Genomic DNA, 22,301 nt, shown 5'->3' on the forward strand with positions numbered 1-22,301 from the left:
CATGTGGTGATGTATGCAACTCATATAATGCATCAAATATATATATTTATATATATAAATCAGCTGAAAATGAATGAAGTACCAGTAATATCATTGTTCCTTAGGTAAATCACTAAAGTAGTAGAGATGACAACATCAAACATTACACATAATTATTTAAAAAATACAACACTAATAAGACATAAAATATAGGAGCATCTTCAATTTATATAAATTAAAATATAATTATCAACATGAAAAATATATTTTGAGATAAAATTATGGACTCTAACAAATCGAGTAAAGCCTTGAATAAAGGAACTATTGGGCTTAGATCCATCAAGAATTTTCGGCCCGATTTGAAATTTTCTTAGACGGTCACAAAGAAATGGAAAATTTGAAGTATACCCCTTTTGAAACGGAAAAAAGAAGGATTAATTAAAAACAACGGGCATCAAAAATATAGCCGTTGGAATCTCGGAGCTTAGGGCTACAACGGCTATTTTTCTTTTCTTAAAGCAGATTTTCCCATTTCTTTTAAGTGCTATCTCTCAGCTAGCAATCAAATTCAAACACTTGAGATCTCAGATTTCCTTTCCATTTTTCCTCTTCACTTTCTTCCTAATTTTCTTTCCAAGCCAAACACCCATTAATCAAATTCTTTCCTTTTTATCTTCCTCTCTTTGTCGGCTAATTCCAGAGATAGAGCAAGCAACACTGCTACATTCAAGGTATGGAGACATCCATTTCATCAGTTCATATATATATATTGAAGAATTTAGTAAATATTAACCTGATCTTTTTTTTTTATGTTCTGCTGATTTGAGAAACCCCGTTTCATCAAATTGGGATCTTTTTTTGTTGTTATGCTAAGTTTCAATTGGTGAACATGGCCCTGTTTCTCTACAGCTTTAGTCTGTTCGTCCTGTTGATATGATATTTTTGGGATCGTTTTCATGATACTAACTATTTCGCTTATTTATCTGATGGTTGTTGGGAATTTCAGAGAGCAAAGATGAATGATTTGATGACCAAATCGTTTATGAGCTATGTAGACCTCAAGAAAGAGGCAATGAAAGATCTTGAAGCTGGACCTGACTATGATCTCGAAATGTCTTCCAACGCAAGCACCATGGACCAAAACCTTGGTCTATTCCTTGAAGAAGCTGAGAAAATTAAGCAAGAAATGGCAGTAATCCGTGAACTGTTAGGCAAGCTCCAAGAATCAAATGAAGAGAGCAAATCACTTCACAAACAGAAGTCTTTAAAGGCCCTGCGGAACAAAATCAACAATGACATTGTCACTGTGCAAAAGAAGGCAAGGACTATCAAGGCACAGCTCGAAGAAATGGACCGTGCCAATGCAACTAACAAGCGCCTCTCAGGGTGCAAAGAAGGCACGTTAGCTTACAGGACTAGGATTGCAGTAACCAATGGGTTGCGCAATAAGTTGAAGGAGCTGATGATGGATTTCCAAGGTTTGAGGCAGAAGATGATGACCGAGTATAAGGAAACAGTAGGGAGAAGGTATTTTACAGTGACTGGCGAAAACCCAGATGAGGCAATCATCGAGAAGATAATATCAGATGGGAATGGAGGGGAGGGGTTCTTAACAAGGGCGATACAAGAACATGGTCGAGGGAAAGTGCTGGAGACAGTGGTTGAGATTCAAGACAGGCATGATGCAGCGAAAGAGATCGAGAAAAGTTTGCTGGAACTGCACCAGGTGTTTTTGGATATGGCGGTGATGGTGGAGGCACAAGGTGAACAAATGGATGATATTGAGCATCATGTGATGAATGCAAGCCATTATGTGAAAGATGGTTCCAAAGAGCTCAACACTGCGAAACAGTATCAAAGGAGCAGCAGGAAGTGTATGTGTATTGGGATTATTCTTTTGTTGCTCATTGTTCTAGTGATTGTCATCCCAATTGCTACTAGCTTTTCCAGTTCTTGATTGAGATGTTCTTACAGAGGATTTAATGTCCAGTTATTCCTTCTGCTTTATTTTACTTGAAATTGTATGATCTGGAGTATGCATATAGTCCTTATGTTGGGACTCACATCCTTAAAATTCATTGTGTAATAATAGTTTGGATACATTCCTTAAATTTGGATTTTTATTTTTTTAGTTCATAAAGACTCTTGAATTATTTAAGTAGTTCGTACATATCTTAATAACAAATTATTACTTTTCTCTCCCAAGAAGGCTATCTATGCATCCTCGTCTTTAAAAGCTTCGATTTCTGCAGTTTCCACAAATTGAATCAAAATCAAGCTTTCATTTCGTCGGATTCAACTGGTTTCTCAGCAATAACGATTGTAATCTCTTTGATTTCTTGTTCATGATCTGGAAAACATGGATTTATATCCCCCACTGAGCCCTCCATATCTCCTTTTTGCATCTTTTCTGTTATTTCAACACCCTTGTTTCCATTCTTGTATATCACATAGATGATAATTTGAGCTGTTCCAAGCAGAAATCCCAACACATTTGGAAACTGAACAAAAAACAAAACATGTCAATGTTATGAAAGATCAATCATGGTTAAATTTAAGAACTATCAATGTATGAATTTGACTTACAGCCACGTATAAATCTTGTAAGAAAAGTCCATAGAAGAACCACATTGTGGAACATAATGTAAGAAAAAAGGAGAGAAGAAATGGCATGTATTCTACACTTTTTGTCCTTATCACACGTCTCTGCAACATAAATGGTGATTGCTTTGTTGAGATAATATCATCCCCCACCCACCCCCCCCCCCAAAAAAAAAAAGCAAAGAAAGAAAGAAACTGTTGTAAACAAACCATTATGCCTAAAGGAGAAGCAGAGACTGCAACACTGTTAACAGCACAAACCCATCCCATCACTGTCACACGTTTAGACCTTTCTCTAAACAAATTGGTGGCCACCATTATCAAACAATACCCTCCTAGGTTGAATAAGATTATCCATTTCACTGTAAAAACCTGCAAATTCCAAAAATCAAATTCCCAGTACCGAGTTTAATTGAGTTCAGCTGAGTTAACAAATGTTACCTTATCCCTCTTGGGTGCGTATACAATGTATAATATAAGATAGATAATTTCGATGGCACATCCGAAGCAGCTGATGCCGACGATCAGATTGGCGTTGGTCTTAAGCATACCGTAGTACAATAACATCATTGAACTGGAAAATGCAACCATGTAAGGGATTGATTGGTACCCTTCAGCAGTTCTTTTCTTGTATATTGTATAAAAGGTTTTCCTGAGAGAGATAATATGAGTCAGATTTAATAGCAATGTGCCATTGGTTCATGAACTAATAATATGTATAAGGCTCTTACACTGGTGACAAGAACACCATGAATGAAACAATGCTACCTGAAAATTAAAAAAAGAACAGAAAAAGCATAGCAACATCAATAAGCAATATGTAAAAGCAAAGGCAACATTCATCTCTAGGCGGAATTACATAGAAAAATACCCAAGACCCCAAATATGAAAGCAAGCTGATGATGAGGTCCAAAGAATCCCATTTTGATCGATATATGCTTGAAGCTCTTTACACTGATTCTCAGTAGAAAAGAACTTAAGTCCAAATACACTAGAATCCCATTATTTATATATATTCAAAAATAAGAGTTAGGACAGTAATTGATGTTTCAAGTTCAAAGCATACAGTGTCATGCTAGGGAGATAACTCGGCCGAGTTTAATTTTCCACTTCATCCTCATCATACATTGGTGGATGATTGAAGAACAACATTCTCAAATCTTTATGTTGAACTTTACAATTCCAAGAAAGAAGTTAGTTGTTCATCCTCATCAAAAGAAAGTGGGAGGCAAATGTGATCATTTTCAGTGAATTTGAGTTAGAAAAGCAAAGCATTTTCAGCCACGTAAATGCACATAAGATCTAGCCCCTCTGTTTTGTTTACCATAAATGAGCATTACTCAAACCCAATAAGGACTAGATTAGTTCCAGCGTCCAAAAAAAAAAAAAAAATTTAAAATATGAATATCCGTATAAACGAGAGATTGACTAAAGCTTTATTCTAATGTGTAATTTTATAAAAGAAATTTGATTTTGTTAATTTTATATATAAAATTTTGATTTGATACAATTCTCATAAATTTTAACATAATTACTTATTAACATCATTTTATGTTTATTTATTACATATATATAATTATATTTATCAAATATAAAAAATAAATTGATGTTGTTATTTCTTTAAAAATATGTATGATTGAATAAAAATTAAAGTTTCATGTATACATTTAAACCATAACCAAAGTTGGTGTATCATATTGCAGAATGAATCTAAGTTCACGTATAATTTTAAGATTTATTTCTTTATTATTAGGGTTGAACAAACACTTTTTCAACTTAAATCTTGATTTAAAATTTTAAAAAAATTAGTAAACAAACATCTTTTCAAGTTCAACCTTAATTTTAAACTGAGATTTTAACTCAAACCCACAAATTTTAGCTATTGACTTTTGGAAAAGTGTTTTCCAATGAAATTACATTTTTATTCTCCAATTAAATATTTTACTTTATAATATTATATCTAAAATTAACATTTTATCTTTTAAAATTTGTTTTTGATGGTAATGGTAAACACTATCAAACTCTTTAAAAATATTTTTTTACCATCCTTTTCAACCTTAATAGTAAACTAACCTTTAATAACGAGATTATAAATTTATAAATTCTAGAGTTTTAAGTTTAAGTTTTATATTTGTAAATCATATGCAAATTAATTAATCAATTCAATACTTGTAATAAATGATTTTATTAATATACATAGCTGAAAAATATTTTGTTTTTATTTAATTTCAAGCTATAATTTTAACCAACAAAAATAATTTATTTGATCTATCTAAGGTTATATTTTTTTATATGAAAGATAACAATGCTAAAGGAGCTCAAGTACAAGTGCTTTTTGTGATAGAAATACTTGTGGACTTTATCTAATTCAAGAAGGAGCTTCATCCTGCTTTCTTTCTTAATAGCTTTCTTCAATTTCTTTGAAATCTTTTTTATTTTATTTTATTTTAAATTTAAAGAATATGTGGACGTTATCTTTTGAAATATAAATCATTAATCGCAGTGACTGAAAATATATTTTTCTAATTATATTTCTAACCTTTTCTTTTTAAATTCATCAAAGTGTTCATAGGAAAAGCTAATCATTCAACTCAACTTGAATCAAGTTAGATCCAAACAACGATATTTTGCAATTTTAATTGACTTAGCCAATCCCACTCCTAACTGCATTCTTTCTATTAAAAAATATTTAAAATTAATTTATATATATATATATATATATATATATAAAAGAAGGATAAAAATCATAACTAGACCAGGGGATACCAAACTATTTTAGAACAATCATTATGTAGCAGTTGAAATTTTTTATCTTTTTCTATTTGTAACTCAAGATTTTTGTATTATCAAAAATTAGTATGGTTCTCACCCACACTTCGTGTTAGGTTGATTATTTATTTTTTACTAAATTATAGGGTAAAAATTTAAAGGTTATAATATGCTCGTAGTCATTGCACTCTTTTATATATTTTGAATTTTATTTTCATACTTTTATTTTTAGGCAATTCATCCCTATAGTTTTTTAATTTTAAAATTTAGGTCAATTTGTTAACACTGTTAAAATCTTTATGTTAAATTTTCTAATGGGACATTTTAAAATTTAAAACAAAACTCCTTTGGTATTCATGTAACAAAAATTGATATTATAATGGACTTGAATTTAATAGTGAATTTTAATGGTGTTAACAATTCTTAAAAATTCACCTTAGCATTTTAATAACAATAATATATTTACACTAACTAATAACAATATAAAAGTTGAGGCACCAAATTATGTCAATATTTTAGTATAGAGATTAGATCTCAAATATGAGTGAAATACAGGGATCAAAACTAAAATTTAACTATTCTTATATAATCTTAAAAAAAGTAGATGGATTAGTACTGAAATTTAAAAATATTTTAAATTTTTAACAAATTGAAGAAAAATGTAATTAAAAAATATTTTTAAAAATATTTAACTAATTTTAAATCAATTATATTAATTTTATTTTAAAATATTAAATATTAAAATAATACAAAAATTCATCATAGTTTGTATGCTAATATTAATATATTATAATTTAAATAATATTATTAATAATTTCTTATGGGTTATTTATTATATATTTTAACATTAAAATTATTAATATTCATTTTTTTTGTAAATTTATTTTAATATTTCTCCACTTTAATCAATGAATGTAATTAAGTCCTATTATATTTGAAAAATATAAATTTAATTTGATAAATTTTATTAATATGTGTCTTTTAAAAAAACTATATTTTAAGTTTAATAAATTTGTAACGACCCATATTTCACGAGCACCAGAAAAGTGAGTTTAGGGCCTCCGTCTTAGGAAAACGAGTCCGTAAATATTTATTAAAAATATTTACGAAGTTAGTTATGGGTTGGATTAGATTTTGATTAGGTGAATTTAGTTTAATTAGAAATAATTAGTAAGAAAGGACTAAATTGAATAGAGTATAAAACTTAATCATAGAATAGAGAAAGGATAAAAGATTAAATTAGTAATTAAACTAAATTAGTGACATGTGTAAGTTAGAAAATAAATAAATGTGTATTTATATTATTAGTACAAATGTATATAATATATATATTTACTTATATACTAAGTAAAAGATATTTATTTATTATTATTATTATTATTATATTTTATCAAATAATTGAGATAATGATAAATGTATGGTGATAAAATATTACATATGTACATGTGTGTATGAATACACATGTATTTTTATTTGTATTAATTAGAATATTTTATAATTAATTATTAAGTAAGTAAATGAAAGAAATAAAATGAAATAAAGAATAATAAAATAAAGAAACAAAAGAAAAAGAGAAATAGTTACAGGGAACCAAACGAAATAGAAAGAAAGAAAGAAGAAAAGAAAAGAAAAAGGAGAAATTAGGGTTTTAATGCTTGAAGTTTTAATTGGTAAGTTTAATTAAGCTATTTTCTTGTAATTTTGATGTTTTTGAAGTCCTAGAGTTGAATACTTTTGAGTTGGTGTGGAAATATTGAAAATTAATAGATTTTTTGAAAAGGGTTTATGTTGAGCAAATGATGAAATTATGGATTAAAGTGATAGAATCATTTATTAGAATTTATTAGAGGACTAAATTGTAAACCAGGCTATAAGTTTTGAGTTTATGGGCTAAATTGAAAGAAGTTTGAAATTATGGTAAAATGATGAAAATTTGATGGTTATATTGAAGTTTTGATGGAAATTGAATAAGAAAATAATGTGAATTGTAAAAAGGAAGAAGATGAAAATGGTTAGGACAAATTTGGGATTTAGGTAAAAGTTGCATGAAAAGTTATTATTTTATATAAAACATGTGTGTTATTAATTAATTGTACTTATGCTAATTTTTGTAGCAAACAAGGAAACCGAGATGTCGAATACGAAGGGAAAGAAAAAGTGATCGAGGAATAGCTCTAGAAAAATATTTGTTTGTATTATCATAATTCAAGTTATTTCTTATTAAATGTTTAATTTTAATATATGTGTATGGAATTTGAATGTGAGGTAAATATTGATATTTAAGTTGAATGTGAATTAGATTTATTTGATGAATAAATATGTGTATGTGAAATTGAATTGTATGATTGAATTGAGTAATGTTGGTATGCATATGAATTTGAAATATGTGAGAAAGTGTGGTCAAAGTGCAATTGATGTGAATTGACTGAAATAGAGGAAGTAATCCGATACCCTATTAATTTGTCGGGATTAGTGGATATAGTTGGCATGTCATAGGATTGGAAAAGTTCAGGGATACTTCGACTTTGAGTCGATGAGACACTTGGTGTGTCATTATTGCTTCAGATAGATTCGATGAGGCGTTGGTCGCCACTTTGTTTCGGCTTAGCCGATGAGACGTTGGTCTTCACTTATTTTCTTCGAACTATTCGGTGAGGCGTTGATCGCCATTCTGGTGTGTTTGGTTGGATCCGTGTATCCGCCAAAGTCCAAGTCATGTTAATAAGGGAAAATAAGTGAAATAATAAAATCAAATGAATTTGGTTAATTGAGCTATATAATGAAATGAGAAAGTGATATTGTAAGATGGAATGTGAGATGAAATTTGTAAAGAGATTGAAGGCATGAACCAAAGGTTCATGAAGTATTCATATTTGAAATGTGAATTGAATAATTATATGTGGTTGAGAGATGAATCAAAGGTTTATGAGTTATTTGAAATCTCATTGATAATTTATTGGATCTATCATTGGAAATGATATAATGAAAATATGATAGTTTGGTATGAATTTATATGTATGATTTGTATGTATGATGTGCTAATTATCTATGTATGTTATGATATTTTATTGTTGTTATAATTTGAATTATGAAAATACCACTGAGTATTTCCAATCCTCAGCGTACGGTTGTTTTCTGTGCGCAAGTTAGGTAAAGTTGAAGTTCAGTCAAGCATCTGAGTCAATCCCAACCTCAACTCAATTTTGGTGATGCATCTATCTTTTAGAAATGTGGCATGTACTAGGTTTGGTGTTTGTCTCCTATAAATGTTTTATATTTTGAATGTAAATGTAGTGCATAATCCTTAAGAGGTATTGAAATGAATGAATGAATATTTCTTAAGTTTGAAAGGTTTGATGAATGTTATTTGATCAAGATTTATAAGTAAATGTTTTGGGCATGAATTAGGTTTGTTTAGCATGTGAAAATAGCTAAAAAATGGTGAAAAATCATGTTTTCACATGGCCAAGTCAAATTGTGGCTAAGTCAGAATTGTCTACAGGTTAGTTCCACGGTTGTGTGAGTAACTCAGATCTGCCTACGGGCTGGCCCCACAGCCATGGGAGCCTTACGGGCAGGCCACACTGGCATGTCCCAGGCCATACAGGCGTGTGCCCCAATTCTCAAGAAAAAGTTTTCAAAGTTCTTGGTTTAATCCCAAAACACTTTCTATGTATATTTTGGACCTCATAGGTCCATTTTAGGGACTTAAAGATGGAATTTGAGAAATTTTAATTTGAAATATAGATTTATGATTCGGTGTTGTTCGTTATTAGTGTTTAATTCTAGTCCTATTCCGGCGATGGGTTGGGATTAAGGGGTGTTACATTATTATTGGTATCAGAGTTATTCGATTCTCGGACTAAATCGAGCTCGTAAGTGAGTCTAGAAGTACATGCCATAGTCAAGTCAAAACTAAGTTGTAATACCCTGAAAATTTTTACAGTAAGATATTATCCTTGATATAGTAAAATAAGAAAATAAAGTGACAAAAAGGAAAATTTTGAGTTGTGTCAACCTTGGGAAGTATATTATGATATATTAATTCAAGAAAGGACTAAATTGTAAAGATGAGAAAAGTCTTGTTGCACAAAAGTAAATACTCAAAATTTGAGGGGTTAAAGTGTAAATATGAAAAAGTTGAAGGACCAATAGTGCAAATATTTTAAGGGTAGAATGATCTAGAAACTAAGGAAAATGGATGAATTAGGACCAAATTGAATAGGTGAAAAATTATAAGGGACTAAATGGAAATTTTACCAAATTAAGTGATGACTCAAGGATGGAATTCTAAAAGATCATGAAGGGCAAAATGGTCAATTAGTAAGAGAGAGAATTCTAGAATGTAATGATTATGTTGATGATATTTTAAATTAATTAATTAGATAAATATTATTTTATTAATATTTTAATGAGATATTTATTATTATTTTATTATTTATTTAGTATATAAGGAAGGAAAGATGAAGAATTCTCATCATCTTTCCATGCATGCAAACGTTAGAAGAGAAGAAAAGAAAGAAAGTTTTCTTTTCTTTACAATCTAGTCATTCCACCAAAAATTCACTATTTTCACCTAGAAATCAAAAGAATTTCCATAGCTACCAAGAGAGGAAAATGTTAAGGAGACTATGGGGAGTTAGAATGTCAAATTGGATTGAAGGAATAGAAGCTGGAGGAGGGAGAAAATCAAATTAAAGATTGGAATCAATAAAACAAGGTAAGTACATCAAGATTTTAATATATTTTTAAGTTGTTATTATTCAGAAAACATGGAAATAATGTTATAGTAGAGTTTTCTTACATAAGGTCCTATGTTCTTGATATGTTAGTGAAGAGAAAATAAGAGAAAGTGATGAGAAATAGTGTAGAAAAAGAAAATAAGGGTGTAATAAACATGGTAATTAATATCTTGCATTAAAACAGTTTTGGACAGCAGCAGTAGTTTAACTTTGAAAAATCATAAAAAAATGTATAAATCTAATTATAGGATGAATAAAACATGAAATTAAATCTTATTAAGTCTAGTTTCTTATAAAAGAAATTATGTAAGCAATGGAATTGTAAATCATGAGATATAATAAATTTTGTGAGACAAGATCAGAATGATTTCGGGTTCCCCTATTTTGACTTTGGAAAACCATAAAAAATTGGAGAAAGATAATTAGGGGCTTAAATTTATATGTTTAGAATTATAAATTAGTATACTTTCAAGAGAAATGAACAGGAACATCATTCAAATTCTGTACGAGGAGATAATTAATTTTTAGTGAAGAAGGGTCAGAACTGTCAAACAGCAGAACAGGGATAACTTTAAAGAATAAACTGTACTTATTTGCTGAACCAAAAATTCTTAAACTTTTATGGTAATAATATATATGAGTCTAGTTTCAGGGAAAATTAGCATATCTTAATTTGGAGTTCTATAGCTCCAGATATAAATAATTTAGTGACTATGATACAGATGGATAGCTTGAATATTCATAAAAGTAAATAATAAAAATTATAGATAATGTTACTTACAAGTGTGTTATATACATTAAGGATGTGGAATGGAGAGGAGGAGGAGGAAAAATATGTATGAATATTCATCTAGCATGGCTAATTTGCATGTTTTAGGCTTAGAGACTAAATTGAATAAAAGTAAAACTTTATGGGCAATTTTGTAAAAATGTTAGAAATGACCAAATTGCATGAAATGAATTATTTTATTATTTAAATTAAAAAAATTAAATGAAATTATTAATTTAGATCAAGATCGGGGGAAAACATGTTCTAGGGATTAAATTGAAAAGTGTTGAAATTATGGAAAATTCTAATATTTTATAGAATTCATGGACTGTTATCAATATGTATGAGAATAATAGCTGGAAATAAGAATTAAATTGAAAGAATTTTATTTTCCTGACCCTAAGGATGAAATCGTCATTAATTAAAAGTTTAGAGGCAAAATGGTAATTTTGCCTAGAGCATTAATTAAATGCATTAGAATATGAAACGAATGAAAATGATGATCAAATTTATTTATAAAGATCCAGACGACTCAAATACGAGACTTGATTGTGGAAAAGAAAAGATATCGGATTAATAAAATTATAAATACAAACAAGCAATGAGGTAAGTTTGTGTAACTTGAATTTTATTTTTAAATACTTGAAATGTATGTTATTGATGTGAATATGATTTTAATATTCATTGTATGAAAATTGATGAAAGATTGATATATTTGATAAAAGGGGAAGAAATCCCGGTTGAATGAAAAGAAAATTCGATGGATCTCTGAAAAGGAATTGACGGTAAAAAGGATCTAGCCTGGACGGGTGATCCTATCCTGATATAGCCCTCCCGAAGAATACGTGTAAATGGATTTAGCCTGGACGGGTAATCCGAATTAGGGTCTGAATTTAGCCTAGACTGGTAATTCAGATCCAAGCTCATTAGAGTAATTGTCATTACAGGGGATTTAGCCTGGACTGGTAATCTCGACAATACTCTATGAGTTTATATTACAGGGGATTTAGCCTGTACTGATAATCCCACTGTAAGGATGAGGTTCGCGGGAGTGTGCTTTTGACATGAAATGAATAAGACCATGGTTGAAAGATACTATGGCAACATGATATGAAATGTGTAAGACCATGGTTGAAAGATACCATGGCAACGTGACATGAAATGAATAAGACCATGGTTGAAAGATACCATGGCAACATGACATGAAATGAATAAGACCATGGTTGAAAGATACGATAGCAACGTGACATGAAATGAATAAGACCATGGTTGAAAGATACCATGACAACGTGACATGAAATGAACGAGACCATGGTTGAAAGATACCATGGCAACATGACAGAAAGTGAGTAAGACCATAGTTGAAAGACACTATGGCATCATGTCTAAGATAAATAAGATCGTGGATGAGAGACGCCAAGACATCTGTTGAACAACTAATATTCAGGTAATATGTATCAAATGATGAATGGTTTTATGAATTGGTTATACAAAATGGTTGTATGAAGTGTTTACAAGAATTGGTCATATGGAAATATATGTACAAAATAGTTGTACGAAATAATTAAGAAGATAGATAAATGAAATAAGTATAGGTACATGGAATTTAATTTATGTTAAGTTTAATATGGACTATTACTGAAATAAATATATATAAGATAGATGGAAATGATGGTGCATGAAATATTGATATAACGAAATGAATGATATATGCTTATGAAGAAACGGTAAAAGAATAGTATGTTTTGTGACATGTACAAATATGATTATCTTTGATATGTTGATACAAGGAAATTATGTAAGTAAAGAAAATTATTAAACTCAAGTGTGACATATCGAGAAAATAAGTATATCAATGTTGAATTTAGATGAAATATGTGCAAGTATACTAACAATGATGTTGTTTGACGCTTAGACAAGTGCCAAACTATTGATTAAATGGTAACATGTTTAATTATAAGGAGCATTGAAATGGTAAGTACTTAGATGAAAATAAAATTTAAGATTTTGCGAATTTTTTTTTCTATGATCCCGATTTAATTCCGGTTGGTTTCTAATGTATGTTTGGGGCTTCGAGGGCCTAATAGAGAGACGTTACGATTATTTTCAAAATATGAATAATAAATGACTCAGAATTATCTGAAAATGTTCAGTAAACTCCGGTAATGCCTTGTACCCTATTCCGGCAATGGATACGGGTAGGGGGTGTTACATAAGTCGGGATTTTTGGATGCCAACCTATCTAATTGTTTTTGTTTTTTGGTTAAAGATGTCTGATGAACACCTTGATGATATAAATGAAGAAATGTTCACTGGGGATGAAGAGTCGTATGAATTAGACGAAATGGAGTCAGCTACTTCTAGTGTAAATCCAGTTAGAAACCAACCCCCTAATGTAGAAAGAGATGAAAAAGGTAGAAATGAATCTGAATTAGTAAAAATATTAGCTGATGCTATTCAGTGAGCAGTGGAGTCTATACTTGCTACTACGACTGTATCTGTTCCTAGACGGGCCCCAATTAAGGAACTAAGAAAATATGGTGCCATAGAATTCTCGGGTCTGAAAGGAGTTGATCCGTCCATAGCTGAAAATTGGATGGAGTCAACCAAGAGAGTATTGCAACAACTAGAATGCACCCCTTAGGAAAGTCTGTTATGTGTTGTATCATTACTGCAAGGGGAGGCTTATGTATGGTGGGAATCAGTAGTTCAACATTGACCAGAGAATCAGATAACTTGGGATCTATTTCAGAAAGAGTTTTAAAAGAAATATATCGAAGAAATGTATATCGAAGACAAGAAGCAAGAGTTTTTGACGTTGAAACAGGGTGACATGTCAGTAATAGATTATGAGAGGGAATTCTCGAGACTTAGTAGATACGCCTCAGAGATTATTCCAACTGAAGCTGACAGTTGTAAAAGATTTTTACAGAGTCTACGAGATGAGATCAAATTACAGTTGGTATCTTAACGTATCACTGAATTTGTTGATTTGATTGAGTGGGCCAAGATGGTAGAGCAAGTCTTAGGATTTGACAAAAAGTTCGAAACTTATAAATTAGTTGGGAAACATATGGGAACTGCAAGTTCGAACCCTTTACCTAAAAGATCCAGGGATTCCCGAAGTGGATGGAGATCCAGTTTTAGATCAGATAAAAGAGAAAAGAGTCAGGGGAAACAAACTACAGTATCCATCGATAGTGTAAGAGGTCTATCCCGAGATGTTAATATTCCAGATTGTGAACATCGCGGGAAAAATCATAGAGGTGAATGCTAGAGATTGACCAGAGGGTGTTTTAAATGTGGATCTACAGACCATTATATTAAAGATTGCCCGAAGAATGATAGTGCTACACCTGTGACATCGCAGAGATCGGTCTCTACTGCTAGAGGTAGAGGATCGGGTAGAGGTGGATCAGTATCTAGAGGAGGAGGTACGAAAAGAGAGAATGAGATAGTGACCCAGCAGTCTGAAGCTAGGGTGCCGGCTAGAGCATATGTGGTCAAAACCCGCGATGAAGGTGATGCTGATGATGTGGTAACAAGTATATTTCTATTATATTCTAAGCCTGTTCATGCTTTAATTGATCCTGGATCTTTACATTCCTATATTAATTCAAAATTAGTTGAGTCAGAAAAATTAAAATCCGAAATATCTAGAGTGTCTATTGAGGTGTCGAGTCCGTTAAGGCAAACAGTGTTAGTGAACCAGGTCTATCCAAGATGCTCGTTGGTTATACAGAATAAAACTTTTCTGATTGACTTGTTAATTATGCCATTTGGGGATTTTGATATAATATTGGGAATAGACTTATTATCTGAACATGGAGTGATTTTGGACTGTTATAAAAAGAGATTCAGCATTCAGACAGCGAGTGAAGGTTGGGTTGAAGTAAATGGTATTCGTACTAGTGGGCCAGCACGAATTGTTTCAGCAATAAAGGCTAGTAAATTACTTCAGTAGGGTTGTCTAACATATTTGGCTTATGTTATTAATTCAAATTCAGTTGGAAGCCAGTGCGGTAAAATTTGGACAGTTTGTGAGTTTCTTGATGTAATTCCTGAAGAATTACCGGGTTTACCGCCAGATAGGGAGGTCGAGTTTGCTATTGAGGTGTATCCGGGCACAGCTCCAATTTCTATACCTCCGTATCAGATGTCACCTACAGAGTTAAAAGAGCTGAAGATACAGTTGCAAGACTTATTAGACCGTGGTTTTATGCGACCGAGCATATCACCGTCGGGAGCTCCGATATTATTTGTTAAGAAGAAATATGGCTCAATGCGACTCTGCATTGACTATAGACAGTTGAATAAGGTGACAATCAAGAACAAGTATCCACTTCATCGCATTGATGATTTGTTTGATCAGTTGAAAGGAGCTTCTGTATTTTCGAAGATAGACTTAAGATCAGGCTACTGCCAGTTGAAAGTAAAAGGAAGTGACGTTCCAAAGACAGCTTTCTGTACAAGGTATGGTCACTATAAGTTCTTAGTAATGCCGTTCGGGTTGACAAATGCTTCAACTGCTTTTATGGATATCATGAATCGTATTTTTCAACTGTATTTAGACTATTTTGTAGTAGTTTTTTTTTGATGATATACTAGTTTATTCGAAGTCAGATTCAGAGCATGACCAGCATCTCAAGATTGTACTACAGATAGTACGGGAAAAACAATTTTATGGAAAGCTCAGCAAGTATAAATTTTGGTTGTCAAAGGTTGTATTCCTGGGTCATGTAATATCTGTAGATGGAATCTGAGTTGATCCAAAGAAGATTGAAGCGATTGTACAGTGGAAACCACCAAGAAACGTATCAGAGGTACGTAGTTTTCTTAGTGTAGCTGGGTATTATAGAAGATTTGTAAATGGATTTTTGAAGATAGCTTTGCCGATGACCAAACTGCTACAAAAGAATGTACCATTTGTATGGGATGATCAGTGTCAAGAAAGTTTTGAAAAGTTGAAGCAAATGTTGACAAAGGCACCAATTTTGACGTTACCAGAATTAGGAAAGGATTTTATTATATATAGTGATGCTTCATTAAGTGGTTTGGGCTGTGTACTGATGCAAGAGAGGAATGTAATAGCTTATGTATCTCGTCAGCTGAAACCACATAAGCGTAACTATCCAACTCATGATTTGGAGCTAGCAGCAGTGATTTTTGCCTTAAAGATTTGGAGACACTATTTATACGGTGAGAAATGCTATATTTATACGGATCATAAAAGTTTGAAATATGTCCTCTCCCAAAAAGAATTGAATTTGCGACAGAGACGGTGGATCAAACTTTTAAAAGATTATGACTGTGTCATAGATTATCATCCAATAAAAGCTAATGTAGTGGCTGACGCTTTGAGTAGAAAAGCCGCAATTGATTTGAGAGCAATATTTGCACAGCTCAGTATCTGTGATGAGTTGATAGCTGAATTGAAAGTAAAACCAGTGATGTTCGACCAGATTAAATTAGCTCAATTGAAAGATGACAAATTGTTGAAGAAAAGAGAGATGATACATACTGGTACGGTAGAAAATTTCAACATTGATGCACATGGATGTTTAAGGTATCGAGATCGAGTTTGTGTTCCTGCTAAATCTGAATTGAAAGAGTTAATACTCTGAGAGGCACACGATGGTTCATTTGCTTTACACCCGGGAGGCACAAAGATGTATCGTGATCTACGAGATTGTATTGGTGGCCCGGAATGAAAAGAGATATAGTTGAATATGTTAGCAAATGTCTTACATGTCAGCGAGTAAAGGCAGAACATCAGGTTCCTACTGGGCTACTTCAGCCAATAAGTATTCCCGAGTGGAAATGGGATCATATCACTATGGATTTTGTTACTGGCCTATAGTTTTCAGTGAGTAAGAAAAATGCTATTTGGGTTATAGTTGATCGACTTACTAAGTCAGCGCATTTGGTAACAGTGAGAACGGATGGGCCACTTCAGAAACTGGCTGAGGTATATATTCAGAAAATCGTTAGATTGCATGGTATTCCAACATCTATAATTTCAGATCGAGATTTTCGATTTACATCAAGATTTTGAAGACAGTTACATGAGTCACTAGGCACACGACTTAATTTCAGCACAGCATTTCATCCGTAGATTGATGGACAATCCGAACGAGTAATTCAAATATTAGAAGATATGCTTCGGGCTTGCATCATTGATTTTGAATTAGGTTGGGAATGTTATTTACCTTTAACTGAATTTGTGTATAACAATAGTTTCCAATCAAGTATTCAGATGGCTCCGTATGAAGCATTATATGGACGAAGATGTAGATCACCTATGTGTTGGACCGACCTGAATGAAAGAAGAGTGATTAGACTGAAATTGATTCAAGAAACAGAAGAGACAGTCAAGAAAATACAAGATTAAAAGCTGCATTTGATAGACAAAAGTCCTACATTGATTTGAAATGATGGGACATTGAGTATTCAGTTGGGGGTAAAGTATTTCTTAAAGTTTCTCCGTGGAAGAAAGTGTTGAGATTTGGTCAAAAAGGTAAATTGAGCCCTCGTTACATTGGGCCATATGAAATTGTAGAAAGAATCGGACTAGTTGCTTATCGATTAGCTTTACCTCCGGAATTACAGAAGATACACGATGTTTTCCATGTTTCAATGCTACGTAGATATAGATCAAGTCCTTCTCATGTCATTTCTATTGAAGATATCGAGATTCAATCAGATTTGTCTCATGAAGAAGAACCAGTTGAGATTCTAGCACGAGAGATAAAAGAATTAAGAAATAAAAGGGTTCCTCTAGTGTAAGTGCTATGGAAAAGTCATAAGGTGGAAGAAGCGACTTAGGAACCGGAAGAAACTATGAGAGCTCAGTACCCTCATCTATTCTCAGGTAAATTTCGAGGACGAAATTTATTAAGAGGGGAGAAATGTAACGACCCATATTTCTCGGGCACCGAAAAAGTGAGTTTAAGGCCTCCGTCTTAGGAATACTAGTCCGTAAATATTTATTAAAAATATTTAAGAAGTTAGTTATGGGTTGAATTAGATTTTGATTAGGTGAATTTAGTTTAATTAGAAATAGTTAGTAAGAAATGAATAAATTGAATAGAGTATAAAACTTAATCATAGAATAGAGAAAGGATAAAGGATTAAATTAGTAATTAAACTAAATTAGTGACATGTGTAAGTTAGAAAATAAATACATGTGTATTTAAATTATTAGTACAAATGTAGATAATATATATTTACTTATATACTAAGTAAAAGATATTTATTTATTTATTATTATTATTATTATTATACTTTATCAAATAATTGAGATAATGACAAATGTATGGTGATGAAATATTACATGTGTACATGTGTGTATGAATACACATGTAGTATTTTTATTTGTATTAATTAGAATATTTTATAATTAATTATTAAGTAAGTTAATTAGAATATTTTATAATTAATTATTAAGTAAGTAAATGAAAGAAATAAAATGAAATAAAGAATAATAAAATAAAGAAACAAAAGAAAAAGAGAAATAGTTACAGAGAACCAAACGAAATAGAAAGAAAGAAAGAAGAAAAGAAAAGAAAAAGGAGAAATTAGGGTTTTAATGCTTGAAGTTTTAATTGGTAAGTTTAGTTAAGCCCTTTTCTTGTGATTTTGATGTTTTTGAAGTCCTAGAGTTGAATACTTTTGAGTTGGTGTGGAAATATTGAAAATTAATAGATTTTTTGAAAAGGGTTTATGTTGAGCAAATGAATGGATTAAAGTGATAGAATCATTGATTAGAATTTATTAGAGGACTAAATTGTAAACCAGGCTATAAGTTTTGAGTTTATGGGCTAAATTGAAAGAAGTTTAAAATTATAGTAAAATGATGAAAATTTGATGGTTATATTGAAGTTTTGATGGAAATTGAATAAGAAAATAATGTGAATTGTAAAAAGGAAGAAGATGAAAATGGTTAGGACAAATTTGGGATTTAGGTAAAAGTTGCATGAAAAGTTATTATTTTATATAAAACATGTGTGTTATGAATTAATTTTACTTATGCTAATTTTTGTAGCAAATAAGGAAACCGAGAAGTCGAATACGAAGGGAAAGGAAAAAGTGATCGAGGAATAACTCTAGAAAAATATCGGTTTGTATTATCATAATTCAAGTTATTTCTTATTAAATGTTTAATTTTAATATATGTGTATGGAATTTGAATGCGAGGTAAATATTGATATTTAAGTTGAATGTGAATTAGATTTATTTGATGAATAAATATGTGTATGTGAAATTGAATTGTATGATTGAATTGAGTAATGTTGGTATGCATATGAATTTGAAATATGTGAGAAAATGTGGTCAAAGTGCAATTGATGTGGATTGACTGAAATAGAGGAAGTAATTCGATACCCTATTAACTAGTCGGGATTAGTGGATATAGTTGGCATGTCATAGGATTGGAAAAGTTCAGGGATACTTCGACTTTGAGTCGATGAGACACTTGGTGTGTCATTATTGCTTCGGATAGATTCGATGAGGCATTGGTCGTCACTTTGCTTCGGCTTAGCCGATGAGACGTTGGTCGTCACTTATTTGCTTCGAACTATCCGATGAGGCGTTGGTCGCCATTCTGGTGTGTTTGGTTGGATCCGTGTATCTGCCAAAGTCCGAGTCATGTTAATAGGGGAAAATAAGTGAAATAATAAAATCAAATGAATTTGGTTAATTGAGCTATACAATGAAATGAGAAAGTGATATTGTAAGATGGAGTGTGAGATGAAATTTGTAAAGAGATTGAAGGCATGAACCAAAGGTTCATGAAGTGTTCATATTTGAAATGTGAATTGAATAATTATATGTGGTTGAGAGATGAATCAAAGGTTTATGAGTTATTTGAAGTCTCATTGATGATTTATTGGATCTATCATTGGAAATGATATAATGGAAATATGATAGTTTGGTATGAATTTATATGTATAATTTGTATGTATGATTTGCTAATTATCTATGTATGTTATGATATTTTATTGTTGTTATAATTTGAATTATTATAATACCACTGAGTATTTCCAATACTCAGCGTACAGTTGTTTTCCGTGTGCAGGTTAGGTAAAGTTGAAGTTCAGTTAAGCATCCGAGTCAATCCCGACCTCAGCTCAATTTGGTGATGCATCTATCTTTTAGAAATGTGGCATGTACTAGGTTTGGTGTTTGTCTCTTGTAAATGTCTTGTATTTTGAATGTAAATGTAGTGCATAATCCTTAAGAGGTATTGAAATGAATGAATGAATATTTCTTAAGTTTGAAAGGTTTGATGAATGTTATTTGATCAAGATTTATAAGTAAATGTTTTGGGCATTAATTAGGTGTGTTTAGCATGTGAAAATAAATTAAAAATGGTGAAAAATCATGTTTTCACACGGCCAAGTTACATGGGCGTGTGCCCAAGCCGTGTAGCTAAGTCAGAATTGCCCACAGGTTAGTTCCACGGTCATGTGAGTAAGTCAAATCTGCCCACGGGTTGGCCCCACGGGCAGGCCACACAGGCATGTCTGAGGCCACACGGGCGTGTGCCCCTATTCTCAAGGAAAAGTTTCCAAAGTTCCCGGTTTAATCCCAAAACTCTTCCTATGTATATTTTGGACCTCGTAGGTCCATTTTAGGGACTTAAAGGTGGAATTTGAGAAATTTTAAATTGAAATATAGATTTATGACTCGGTGTTGTTTGTTATTAGTGTTTAATTTCGGTAATGCCTCGTAACCCTATTCCGGCGATGGGTTAGGTTTAAAGGGTGTTACAAAATTAATATTCATTAATTTGAATATTATAACATTAAAAGTTAATTCAATTAAGTAAAATGTTAAAATAAAGAGAATTTATTTAAAATCAACTTTATATTTAACATGTAAAAAATTATAAAGAGAAATTTTAAACAAAAGGTATGGAATAACTTTAAAAAAATTAAAAAGTAATGAGTAAAAGAGTAATTTACCAATATTATAAATAATTTCTTCATATAAAGAGTGCCATGTGTCAAAAAACTGCAATGTGAACATTAATATTTATTTCCTTTTTTGTAACCTCGTATTGCTATTTGTAACCCAACAAAAGGAAATACTAAAAAAATACATGCTAACCCAAATTTTGGTAATAAATTTAAATATCTAAGATATTTGTATTAAAATCAAAGTAAATTTAAGTAATGGATATTTTGTGTCTCATATTTCTATTAACTATAAATTAATACAAAGTAATAAAGCTAATATTCAAATATAGAATATATAAATTCGTGAAAAAACTAGATTGAATAGTGTTAAATATTAAAAAAATGAAATTTTCTTGTCTTCCTCTGTTGATACTGGAAATGGTCATGGAGATGATATCTCCATTGCTGATGATTGAAATACAAAGAAGGTTTGTTTTAAGGACACAGATGCAGACCCTGATGACATGATGGCTGTAGATCCACTACCAGTACCTTCACTCTCGTGGAAGGACATGTTACTGGGGAAGGATAGTTTCGATCAGGACAACAAGAACGAAAGCCAGCCTGTTGCTCATAGCTTCTTTCTTTCTGAGTAGGATTTAAAGAAGTCTATTGTAGATGGTGTTCCTTCTATCGACTTCTCAGATAGAGTGTACCAGATCCTGGAAAAGGAAATGTCAACTTCGATTATTCTTAAGATGCTGGGTAGGAATATTGGTTTATCGACATTACAAAATAAACTATATGGGATTTGGAGACCATCGAAACCCTTTCAATTAATGGACATTGAGAATGGTTACTTCCTTGCAAAGTTCCAGAACTCCTCTGACTATCACAAAATACTCTCTTAAGGCCCGTGGGTTATATTCGACCATTACCTCATTGTTTAGCCGTGGTTGATCGAATTCAACTCCGATTTACCCTATCCTAATTTGGTTCAAACCTGGATCTGTTTTCCTGGACTTCTTAGTCACCTGTAGAAATGGCAGATTCTCATGGAAATTGGGGTCTGATTGGTAAGGTCACAAAACTGGATTTTAACATGGATAGCAGGGCAAGGGGACGGTACGCTCTTATGGCAGTGTTTGTTAATTTAGGGAGGCCACTGATCTCTAAGATCCTTATCAATGGCAACCCTCAAATAATAGAATATGAGAATCTACCTGTGGTGTGTTTTAAGTGTGGTTTTTATGGTCATACTAATGAAACATGCTCGTTGAATATCCCATCTCTGGGGGTGGTTGAGAAAGTCGATTCGTTGGAGCAAGCTACTATAGTTACTACGACGGTCGGAGAAGGAAAGTACGGGCCTTGGATGTTAGCGGAACGAAAATCTAGACGTGGCAATTTGGAAGGTGCGAAGAAAGGAAATAATTTGAAAAAATGGGATTATTCGGGATTGCGCTTTCATAGTTTGGCAGATTTAGAGGCGGGTTCTTTGGAGCAAGAATCATCCAAGAATCCCCAATCGCCGCTGGTAAG

At 31.8% G+C, this 22,301-nt stretch overlaps 2 protein-coding genes across 2 annotated transcripts; one reads left to right on the plus strand and one right to left on the minus strand.

Moving 5' to 3' along the window:
* The first annotated feature begins 443 nt into the window (after positions 1-443).
* Positions 444-2,090, plus strand: LOC107893170 (syntaxin-related protein KNOLLE). Its single transcript, XM_016818097.2, has 2 exons — positions 444-710; positions 986-2,090. Exon 2 carries the CDS (start codon positions 995-997, stop codon positions 1,934-1,936), a length of 942 nt encoding a protein of 313 aa, XP_016673586.2. The 5' UTR covers positions 444-710; positions 986-994; the 3' UTR covers positions 1,937-2,090.
* On the minus strand, positions 2,022-3,591 carry LOC107893172 (bidirectional sugar transporter SWEET9). Its single transcript, XM_041085513.1, has 6 exons — positions 3,452-3,591; positions 3,312-3,348; positions 3,022-3,232; positions 2,791-2,952; positions 2,566-2,685; positions 2,022-2,480 (listed from the first exon to the last, which is right to left on the minus strand). Exons 1-6 carry the CDS (start codon positions 3,501-3,503, stop codon positions 2,253-2,255), a joined length of 810 nt encoding a protein of 269 aa, XP_040941447.1. The 5' UTR covers positions 3,504-3,591; the 3' UTR covers positions 2,022-2,252.
* Positions 3,592-22,301: the final 18,710 nt, after the last annotated feature.

This window comes from Gossypium hirsutum, chromosome A13, assembly GCF_007990345.1.
Source record: "Gossypium hirsutum isolate 1008001.06 chromosome A13, Gossypium_hirsutum_v2.1, whole genome shotgun sequence".
In the NCBI taxonomy this organism is placed as follows: domain Eukaryota; kingdom Viridiplantae; phylum Streptophyta; class Magnoliopsida; order Malvales; family Malvaceae; genus Gossypium; species Gossypium hirsutum.